Source organism: Notolabrus celidotus, unplaced genomic scaffold (genome assembly GCF_009762535.1).
Source record: "Notolabrus celidotus isolate fNotCel1 unplaced genomic scaffold, fNotCel1.pri scaffold_140_arrow_ctg1, whole genome shotgun sequence".
Lineage (NCBI taxonomy): Eukaryota > Metazoa > Chordata > Actinopteri > Labriformes > Labridae > Notolabrus > Notolabrus celidotus.
In genome coordinates this window covers 166653-178627 of record NW_023260017.1, presented here as the reverse complement: position 1 = coordinate 178627, position 11975 = coordinate 166653, and the positions used below count along the sequence as shown (strand labels likewise).

Here is an 11975-nt window from a genome sequence, read left to right as displayed (position 1 = left end):
TGCGGTCCAACCTCGGTGACGGCGCCCAGGCTCTGCGGCTCCCCGGCCAGCGGGTGGACATCGGGCAGTGGGTCCAGGTCGGCCTCATTCGACACGACAACCTGTTCACCCTGCAGCTGGAGCAAGGCGGGGGCTCCCGGGAGGTCCAGGCCCGGCTGGGGACCCGCAGGGAGATCGTGGTCCACCCGGCCAGCGTGATGGTCGGGAACACGCCGAACGCCGGAGACAAGGCCGACTTTCAGGGTGAGAACGGAACATGTGCAGGTCTGACTTTGTTTCCTCCGTGTTCTAGAATCCTGACTTTGATCTCAGAGGTCTAGAATCCTGACTTTGATCTCAGAGTTCTAAAATCCTGACTTTGATCTCAAAGTTCTAGAATCCTGACTTTGATGTCAGAGTTCTAAAATCCTGACTTTGATCTCAAAGTTCTAGAATCCTGACTTTGATGTCAGAGTTCTAGAATCCTGACTTTGATCTCAGAGTTCTACAATCCTGACTTTGATCTCAAAGTTCTAGAATCCTCACTTTGATCTCAGAGTTCTAGAATCCTCACTTTGATCTCAGAGGTCTAGAATCCTCACTTTGATCTCAGAGTTCTACAATCCTGACTTTGATCTCAAAGTTCTAGAATCCTGACTTTGATCTCAAAGTTCTAGAATCCTGACTTTGATCTCAAAGTTCTAGAATCCTGACTTTGATGTCAGAGTTCTAGAATCCTGACTTTGATCTCAGAGTTCTAGAATCCTCACTTTGATCTCAGAGTTCTAGAATCCTCACTTTGATCTCAGAGTTCTAGAATCCTGACTTTAATCTCAGAGTTCTAGAATCCTGACGTTGATCTCAGAGTTCTAGAATCCTGACTTTAATCTCAGAGTTCTAGAATCCTGACGTTGATCTCAGAGTTCTAGAATCCTGACTTTGATCTCAGAGTTCTAGAATCCTGACTTTAATCTCAGAGTTCTAGAATCCTGACTTTGATCTCAGAGTTCTAGAATCCTGACGTTGATCTCAGAGTTCTAGAATCCTGACTTTGATCTCAGAGTACTAGAATCCTGACTTTGATCTCAGAGTTCTAGAATCCTGACGTTGATCTCAGAGTTTTAGAATCCTGACGTTGATCTCAGGTCTAGAATCCTGACGTTGATCTCAGGTCTAGAATCCTGACGTTGATCTCAGAGTTTTAGAATCCTGACGTTGATCTCAGGTCTAGAATCCTGACGTTGATCTCAGGTCTAGAATCCTCACTTTGATCTCAGAGTTCTAGAATCCGGACTTGTTCAGAATGATTTGACAAATCAGTGAATCTTGAAAAGTAGGCAAAGCAAGCCGGCTCTCATGACAGTACCATCAGAATTAGAGGTTGTATTTATGAATTCTAAACTTCTCTACGTTTGCATGTTCCTCCTGCAGGCTGCCTGAGGGACGTTCGTTTTAACGGTCAGGTCCTCCCTCTGGACGGTCAGAGCCGGGACTTGGTGACGGTGCTGGAGAGGCGGGGCGTCACCTCGGGGTGCTCCAGCAGCGCCTGCAGCAGCCAACCGTGCCGCAGCCCTCTGCGCTGCATCGACCTGTGGAGGCAGCACCAGTGCAGGTAAAACACACACACACACACACACACACACACACACACACACACACACACACACATCATTCTAACTAAGTCCTGAACATCTGATCTCATCACCCTCTGTCCCTCTGCGTCGTCTTGCAGGTGTCCGGGCAGCCAGGTGACGGTGACGGACGACTCCGGCGAGCAGCGCTGCGTGCCGTCGCCCTGCGGACCGTCCTCCTGCCGTAACGGCGGCGTCTGCCAGGCGCTGTCGCCCGACAGCTACCGCTGCCGCTGTCAGGAGGGTTTCAGGGGTCAGCGCTGCGAGCTGGGGCAGGTCAAAGGTCACAGAATGGCCGCCCTCAGCCCCAGCTCCATCCTCGCCATCAGCATGTGTCTGCTGGTCTTCTTCGGTAAGAGACACGTTTAGAAAGAGAGACAAACTTTCTCTCTTTTACCGTCTTCAGGCGACAAAACAAACTGAAGCATGAGTCACTTCCTCTCATAACTGCTGCTCTAAACGCTTTATGTGAAGTGAAGAAGAGCTGACGAGTTCACAACAAGGCTGATTAAAGAGCGACTTAACTCAAACACAGAGAGAGGACGGATTCATTCGTCCTCAGTCTCTCTCCTCATGTTGTTATATTCGTCTCCAGCCTTGAACCGAAGCGTCGAGCTGAAAGGTTTCCAGTCGTGTTTTTATCACTTCAGAAATGCCTCTGAGATCAAATCACTCGTATCTCTCACTGATGTGGAGAAGGTTGTTTACTTCTTCATCGGATCATCCTGACTGTTTCAACTTTCTCTCTTTCGCCTGCAGCTCAGCTCTGATCTGATTCCAAACACATCGTTCCTGTTACACCGACTTTAGCTTCTCTCCTTCAGCTACGAGTCTCTTTAAAGAGGAACCTCACATAATGAGACCTGTTGACCTTGTTGGGTTAACAGTGTTATCTTTTATATGGATGTCGTACCAAAAACCTCTCTCTCTCTCTCTGACACCAACGCTGCATTCAGGTACTCCTCGGACAGTCTCAGTTTCAGAAGTGAGAAAGCATTTTCTCCAACCTAAACACCAATTTCAGTGAAATCAATCTAAAGGTGCATTTGGACCAAGAGTTCCGGGGTCTTTTAGCCCCCGGAACTACTTTACCCTGAACTAAAAGGTTCCTGTGCCCCCATTGTTGTCTGCGGTTCGACCGCGGGCTGAAGTCCCGGGTAGATTGTGTAAATCAGGCCAGTGACGTATGGAGGAAAAAAGTAAATGCTTCTTTCTTTCTTTCATTTCTTTTTCCTTTCAATCCTTCCTTCTCTCTTTCTTTCATTCATTTTTCCATTCTTTCTTTCTTTGTTTCTTTCTTTCTTTGTTTGTTTCTTTCTTTCTTTCCCATTCATCACAGATGACACCATAGAAGCAGACGGACAGGCAGGTATCATTACTAGCAACACAACAGTTAGCCTGTTAGCATGAAGAGACTCAGCTGGTCTGTTTTAGATGGTGCTATATTTCATCACAGATGGATTCACTGAATCAACACGTGAGAGGAGATAAGCGCGAGCAGCAAAGACGTTTCAACACGGCTTTAAAATCCTTTGGCACTACACCACCAGACCAGTAGAGGGCAGCAAAACAAAGACGAATGCCATTCATCACAGATGGAAAAAACAAAGACTGTGAATGGTTTTTGGAAAATTTTGAAAAAAAAAATTTGAAAAACATTTTTTGAAAAGAAATTTTGAAAAAGAAATTTCGAAAAAAAAAATTTGAAAAAAAAAATTTGAAATTTTTTTTTTGAATTTTTTTTTTTTAATTATTATTATTATTTTTAATTTGACAAAAAAAAAATTGAAAAAAAAAAATTGAAAAAAAAAAAATTGAAAAAAAAAAATTGAAAAAGAAATTTGACCCGGAGCCTGTCGAAAAAATGAACTTTCCTCAAATTTGAAATTGTGCTCCAAAAGCAGAAAAACATGAAAAAAAGTGAAAATTTTGCGCCTGTGGTTAAAAACATAGCAAAAGTAACGAAAGCCGTGGCAGAGATCGGCCGGTGTTTTGGTTTAAACTGCGACCCTGTTAACTGGAGACTCTCAGCCGGATGCATCCCTCATAAACGTCTTTAGACCATCATTAAATATCTGATGAGGATATTTTGAAATCTTAATAAAAACTAAACTAGTTTGCATTCCCAGGAACTCCCTCTGTGTTTCAACAGCTGTGTAAACTCCACAAACACTGACACGTTCAGCTGAAGGTCTCCAGTTTACAGGGTCACTTTTAAAACTGGAACACCGGGAGAGACGCATTCACGGTGGGCTGAGAGAAGACTACTGTTACAAGCTGCTAAATCAAGAGAATCACAGCTTCTTCTTTTGAAAAGTACACACACATACAAAAAAGATAGAACAAATAAAAACTAATGAAAGAAAGAGAAATCAAGAGAATCACAGATGTGTGTGATGTTATTGTGGACGGAGGGAGGAATAAAAACACTGAGGTTAATCTACCAATCAGACACGTTCAGGATTGCAGGCCCCGCCCCCTGAAAGTCCCGGGACTTTTGAAAAGTACTACCCCCCTAGCAGGGGCTTTTTAGGGGGGAGATTATCTACACCTGAACTAAATTTAGACCCTGGTTCCTGTGGTTGAAAAGCACAGATCCTGGGGAAAGTTCCAGACTAAAGTTCCTGCAGTCAAAAAGCTCCTTATGTTGGTAGTTCCTGGTACTTCTGGTTGTAAAGCGACTTTAGTTGCAGAGTTGAGAGAGTGCTGAGTCGGACAAACACAAAAACAAAGTGTGACATAAAATCAAGCGACCCCTCTGAAGACCTTTTGTTCTGAACTTGTGTAACAGCCGAACGGATCGATCAGTTTTCCATCAGCATCGATCAGCTGACTGATTTCTGTCACATGAAATCCATCACATCCAAAAGACCTCCACATCACAACTACATTTCCCATCAGCCCCCTCTCCTCCTGAAGAGGTCGAACTCTGAAGGAGATCTGAGAAGTTTTTAGACCTCCGGGTGAAGGATGTTGAACTAATGCTGCCGTCATTAGGAGGCTCATTTCTTCTTCACCTGTTAATAATCATCACACTGACGTCTCTCAATGAACACAACGCTCGTTTATCCGCCGCCAACGACTCCGCCGAGCCGCTTTAACGAGCTGAATGTACAGGAAGGAAATAATATCTCTCCCTCTGGTGCAGAGGCACATTTGCAGAGATGCATATTTATCCTCTCCTTCTGTGTGTGTGTGTGTGTGTGTGTGTGTGTGTGTGTGTGTGTGTGTGTGTGTGTGTGTGTAGCGGTGCTGGTGGCGGTGACGGTGTGGAACCAGAAAGGCAGCCGTAACAAGTTCAGGAAGCGAGGAGTTTATCACATCCCCGCTGAACACGAGAGCTGGGAGGACATCCGAGAAAACATCCTCAACTACAACGAGGAGGGAGGAGGGGAGCAGGACCAGGTACACACACACACACACACACACACACACACACATGAACACACACACACACACACACATGTTCTGCCTCTTGCATAATGGCTAACTTTATAGAGGAAAGTTTGAAATGAGTTCATGTATCAGTAAACAGCGGTATGGCCCTTTAAAGGCAGATAAATGTTTGAGCTTTTATTTTGAAGGAATGATTTTAAAGTTAATCTCTTTCCACGCAGAACGGGTATGACATCACCGAGCTGAAGCGCCCGCTCTGCTCCAGTTTATCTCAGTCCTCGTCCTGCACCACGGCGCCCCTCATCAAGTCCTCCCCGGGCTCCCAGGAGGAGGTGCACCCGTCCAGCTCCTCCTGCAGCTCCGGCGCTCCCTACCTCAGCATCCCTCACCACCATCATCACCACCATCAGCACGCCAACAACAACAACTACACCGGGGACGCCACCTACTCCAACTACAGCGCTCCTTCCACGCGGGACGGCGAGATGAGCGAAGCGGGAGGATACGTGGAGGTGTTGTCGGCGGTGACGGCGGCGTCTCGTTCTCATGTGGACTTTAAAAGCTACGTGGCGAGGATCATCTGGGAGGCGGACAACGACAGCGAGGCGTACCCGCTGGACGCGTACCACGTGTGGTGCGTGGAGGGAGCGGGGTCGTCTGTAGGAAGTCTCAGCTCGCTGGGCTCGGGGGCTTCGTGCAGGAACGTTAGCTCCGCCCCCTGCGAGGAGGAAGAGGAGGAGGAGGAGGATGAAGGGGGGTTTGTGTACAACAGGCTGTCGCAGTGGGGACCGAAGTTTCACGCTCTGAGCGAGATGTACGACCGGCCGCAGCTCGCCCTCACGTACAGAGACGCAGTCGCTTACATCCAGAGGAGCCACAGCCAAGACCCGCTGCCTCAGCACCACTAGAGGGCGCCACAGCCAAGACCCGCTCCCTCAGCAACACTAGAGGGCGCCACAGCCACGACCTGCAGCCTCAGCAACACTAGAGGGCTCCACAGCCATGACCTGCAGCCTCAGCAACACTAGAGGGCGCCACAGCCACGACCCGCTCCCTCAGCAACACTAGAGGGCGCCACAGCCACGACCTGCAGCCTCAGCACCACTAGAGGGCGCCACAGCCACGACCCGCTCCCTCAGCAACACTAGAGGGCGCCACAGCCACGACCCGCTGCCTCAGCACCACTAGAGGGCGCCACAGCCACGACCCGCTCCCTCAGCAACACTAGAGGGCGCCACAGCCACGACCCGCTCCCTCAGCACCACTAGAGGGCGCCACAGCCACGACCCGCTCCCTCAGCACCACTAGAGGGCGCCACAGCCAAGACCCGCTGCCTCAGCAACACTAGAGGGCGCCACAGCCAAGACCCGCTCCCTCAGCAACACTAGAGGGCGCCACAGCCACGACCCGCTGCCTCAGCACCACTAGAGGGCGCCACAGCCAAGATCCGCTGCCTCAGCAACACTAGAGGGCGCCACAGCCAAGACCCGCTCCCTCAGCAACACTAGAGGGCGCCACAGCCACGACCTGCAGCCTCAGCACCACTACAGGGCGCCACAGCCACGACCCACAGCCTCAGCACCACTACAGGGCGCCACAGCCAAGACCTGCAGCCTCAGCACCACTAGAGGGCGCCACACAGCAACAACCCCATCAACACAGTGATACAGACAGAGAGGGAGGCAGCGCTGCGTTCACGTCCCGTCAGAAACTTAACGAAAAAGGGAACTCAATCGAGACAGGAAGTGTTCAGTCGCTTGGTCGTGTCATTTTTTATTATCAACACACAAAAAGTTAAATAACAATAAATATTAACGAAGGAATAAAATAACAAACGACAACAGAAACACAAAAGTCCTTTTGAGACAGGCAGCGGCAAAACGCGTCTCCTTTGTTCCCTTTAAGTTACTACTTGAACGCTTAGCATTTCCTGTTCACGACTTTACAACTTTACGACTTTACAACTTTACGACTTTACAACTTTACGACTTTACGACTTTACAACTTTACGACTTTACAACTTCATGACTTTACAACTTTATGACTTTACAACTTTACGACTTTACAACTTTACAACTTTACAACTTTACGACTTTACAACTTTACGACTTTACGACTTTACAACTTTACGACTTTACGACTTTACAACTTTACAACTTTACGAGTTTACAACTTTACAACTTTACAACTTTACAACTTTAGGACTTTACAACTTTACGACTTTACGACTTTACAACTTTACAACTTTACAACTTTATGACTTTACAACTTTATGACTTTACAACTTTACGACTTTACAACTTTACAACTTTACAACTTTACGACTTTACAACTTTACAACTTTACGACTTTACAACTTTACAACTTTACGACTTTACAACTTAACGACTCAGTGACTTAACAAATGCATGACTTTACGACTTTATGAGTTTTTGACTTTACATCTTGAAAATTCACGACTTTACAACTTCATGACTTTACAACTTCATGACTTTACGACTTTATGAGTTTTTGACTTTACATCTTGAAAATTCACGACTTTACAACTTCATGACTTTACAACTTCATGACTTTACAACTTCACGACTTTACAACTTTACGACTCAGTGACTTAACAAATGCATGACTTTACGACTTTGCGGCTTTTCAACTTTTCGACTTTATGAGTTTTTGACTTCACATTTTGAAAATTCACAACTTTACAACTTCACGACTTAGTGGCTTAGCAAATGTATGACTTTACGACTTTACGGCTCTACGGCTTTATGACTTAATGTTTTTTCGACTTCCCAACCTTTACAACTTTTCGATTTTAGGCCTTCACGACTCAATGACCATACAATCTTACGACTCTTTAAGCCTACGACTTCTTACTTTATGCCTTTACAACTTTACTTATTCACGACTTTGGCTTTACGACTTCATGATTTTACAACGTTATGACTTTACGACTTGACAATTTGAAGAGTTTAGGACTTTAAATCTTTACAACACTGAACCTTTACGACTTTACGTATTCACGACTTTGACTTTAAGACTTTAACTTTCCATTTGAAGGCAAAACAATGCTTCAATAACCTTCAAAAATATCTGTGCTTCTTCTTCTTCTACACCCATAAACTCTCAGACGTTTAGCCAATCAGATTGTGCAACATCACAAGCAGGCGCAGGACCCCAAACCAATCTGACCCAAGCTTCAACCTCCAGCTGTGAGAAATAAAACTGATGTGGAAGTCACAAACACTGCAGTTCCACGAGCGTCCACTAGAGGCTGGTTCCAAAAGGACCTGAAGCCACATACACACCCATTCAAAGAGCTGATCTTTAAAATCAACATGTTTACAGCCTGGTTCAAAAACATTAACCTGATGTGACGTGAACGCAGCGACTCTGTCCTCGCCTGTCGCTCGATGGCGGCTCTGACCCTGAAGTCGAGGTCTGAGGTGGGATTCGGTTTCTTGAAACACAAAAAGCACAGGGAGAAGTTGTTCTTGTTTTATGAAGCAGCTTCTAAACACTTTGATTCATTCACTTCTTCTTCTGCTTCTGCCTCGGCTGCAGCTCCTTCTTCTGTATTTATTTCATTTCCTGTGTTTTGTGGGTCGCTGATTCTCCCTCCAGGAAGTTCTCTGAGACTTTTTTTTTACCCTTTTTTTGGAGGAACATGTGAACAGTCCTGTCAGAAACATGCAGCCGGTTTAAGGAGTCCTTCTGGTTCATGTGTTGGTTTAAAGGCCGTGATTCAGTCTCACCAAGAGAACTCAAAGTTCTGCTGGAAGGCATTTTAATGTAGCTCCTCATGTCTCTATCTCTGCCCCGACACTTTTCACCCTGACCTCACCACGGGAACCAAAACCTGCTCACACAAACTCTCCCAAGGACGAACTTTTCTTTTTCCCTTTTCTTTGAAACCTCTTTTTCACGTTGCTGCTGCTGAGTGTCGCCTCTCTCTCTGAGCAGCTTTTAACTCCTCTTTTCTACCCAACTGTTGCACTAAAGGGAGACGAGTCTGTCTGCCAGTAAGAAGAGAGACAAAAGAAATAAAGCCTTTAAAGCTCACCAGGTGAAACACTCTCCCCCGCCCCCCTCTGTGTAAAATAAGAGTTAATAGTTTCAGATGACAGATTATTTTTATACTCCCTGTACAGCGTTCAGAAGCTGCTCTGCACTCTCTGCCGGGTGTGTGAGGTGTACATGTGCAGGACGGCGTCACGTGAAGTGTTTTATACTCACTCATTGTTCTGTGTTCGTTCAGAGAGGCTGAAATCTTTCACTTCAGTCAGACGTGAAGCGAGGAGGAGGAGGAGGAGGAGGAGGAGGAGGAGGAGGAGGAGGAGGAGGGTCTGTGCTGGTTCAGGGTCTGTTTGTTTTTTACTGCGTCCTCGTCCAGCAGCTCCATCACTCTCAGACAGTTATGTGAGCGAGGAGGCGGACTCAGGCGTGATGAGGTCACTGCAGATCCTTTAAGGCCGGACCGTGTGAGGACGTTTATGAAAGGATGAGACCGTTCAGGAAACATCTGCAGGTTCAGATTCTGGAAGAAACACAGCTGAGCACAAAATCTGAGTTTCTATAGCAGAATATTCTTTCTGCAGGATAAATACAAAGAAATACAAACAGAGCTGTGGACTTTAAATCTCAATATTGTTTATCAATGAAAAAAAGGGACCCTGCACCTCTGACAAAAAGGGAAGTCTTTTGTTTTTTTCTGAATTCAGTAAATTTCCAACTTTGAATCAGAAATTCTGAAGTTTTCCAAGAATTACGACTTTATACATTAATGTTTAAACATTGAAAATTCTCTCTTTTTTAAGAGTTAAGATTTTAAAGTCTCTCTGAAATCTGGTATCAAAGTCAGCGTTCTGATCCTCTTCTTAGAATTCAGACTTTCTTTCAGAATTTATTTCTTTGACCTTCAAACTTCAAATTCTGTTTCCCAACATTTTCTTAGAACTCCTTCTTATCTTCAGAATTCTGACTGAAAGAGTAAAACTTTAAAAATTAAGATTTCTGACTTTTTTCTTGTTGTTTTAAATGTCATTTTAGCATTCGGACATTAATTCAAAAACGTACTTCAGATTCCTGACTTTCAGAAGTCTGACTTTATTGAATACTGAGATTACAATCAGGAAGTCTTTAAGTCTTTAAATTCAGAATTCCTTTTCTGAAAAATCTTCCTTCTTTTCTCAGAACTTTGACTTTTTTTAGATTCTAGAATTGAAATCAGAATTTTGACTATTTGTTACAGAATTCAGAATTATTTTTTCTTTCTTCATTTTGACTTTTTGACATCCAAGTCAAATTCCTTTCCTGACATTTTCTTACATCTCATAAAAAGGCTTAATTAAAAAAGTAGTATTCTGACTTTCTTTCTGTAGTTAACTGAAAGTTAAATATTCTGACATTAATTCAAAAAAGTTTGACATTTTAGTCAAAAGTGTTTTTTATGAGAGTTCTGACTTTTATTGAATACTAAGACGACAATCAGGGAATCTGATTTATTTTCTTTGAAGTCTTTAAATTCAGAATTCCTTTTCTGAAAATTCTACCTTTAACTTTGACTTTTTTATGATTCTAGAATTTAAATCAGAAATCTGACCATTTATTCTGGAATGCTGAATTTTTTCCAGATTTTTTTCTTTCTTAATTTTAACTTTTTCCTTGACATTTAATCTTCCAAGTTGGTGACATTTTAATACATTGCACGAAAGGCTAAATTGAAAAGAAATAATAATAATATTCTGACTTTTTTTCTTGGAAATTTTGTAATTTAATTTTATATTTCTCCGATTTATTTTTTAAAGACTTCTGATTTAAATTCAGATTCTTTTTTTCTCAGATTTCTGACTTTTATGGAAGACTAAAATCAGACCTTTGACCTCTGACCTTTGATCTTAAAGAACTCTGTCCTATTTTTAGAATTCTGTCTTTTGTTCTCAGAACTCTGACCTTTTTCATATTATGAATTCTGACTTTTCTTTCTGAAACTTTGAGTTCAAAGTCAGAATTCAAGATTTTTCTCAACATTTTCTGAAAATTGTCAGAACTCTGTCTTTCCTTTCAGAGTTCTGAAACTTAAGTTAATTCAAGTTAAAACAAACATGGTGGACCTGATCCTCTCGCCTTCTTTGTAATCTGTTTTAAAGAATCATCAGCACAGTGAAACTCCAGGAGGTCAGACAGACTTAGAACATGTGTTGAACTATAACTTCATAGACTCATGGAGCAGAATCGAATCTGAAATCTCTTCCTGCAGATGGATTTGCACTAACGTTCGTCTTTGTGTTTTCATCACTTGAATCTGTCTTTAATGAAACCACAGCACTTCCTGTCGCCTGTCTTTAAAGCCATCTGTGCGGCGAGGACGCTGCGAGGACGCTTCTCCACGTCTCCCGTGAAGAAGGGATGAGGATAAAAAAAAGGGCGTATGTTTTTAATTTCCACAACAAACCAAATGAGACGAAATCCGACGGAGGAGTTCGATTGGTCAGGTCTGACAGTTTCCCCGCCTACCTCTCTGTTGTCATGACACCGCCTGATGAATGTACTTTTATAGGTAGAGAGGAGGAAAGTGAGAGAGAGCGAGCAACGAGTACAATCAGATGCTTCTTGATAGAAGAGCGTGACTCAATCCGGACTCAAACCAAACCAGAGACTCTAGAGTTTGGAGGAGAGAGTTTACTGAAGCAGGACACGAGAGGGTTTCTGTCGTCACACGTTCCAGTCGTTCCACTTCTTCTTTCTCTTCTGAGCCCTCAAAGAATTGTACTCAAAGCTATGCATCCAAATGAAACTACACAGGTGTCTTTCTCAGCTGACGTGGAGCTCCAGGTGTTTGTGTTTGACCTCTGACCTGTGCTGTGTGACACACCTGGAGACGTTTGTGTAAATCCAGTGTTTTTAAAGCTGTGTAATGTGTGTGTGTGTGTGTGTGTGTCAATGTGTGCTTGACTGGAAGTGTGATTTAGC

General features: G+C 44.1%; 1 protein-coding gene across 1 annotated transcript; it reads left to right on the top strand.

Annotated features, from left to right (window-relative positions):
• Positions 1-50: 50 nt before the first annotated feature.
• On the top strand, positions 51-7002 carry si:dkey-22o22.2 (neural-cadherin; the record flags this gene model as incomplete). The annotated part of the gene is made up of 5 exons (XM_034678373.1): positions 51-243; positions 1411-1591; positions 1712-1962; positions 4858-5015; positions 5228-7002. Coding segments are annotated over 5 exons (1470 nt in total), but the record flags the coding sequence as incomplete, so codon positions are not given.
• Positions 7003-11975: the final 4973 nt, after the last annotated feature.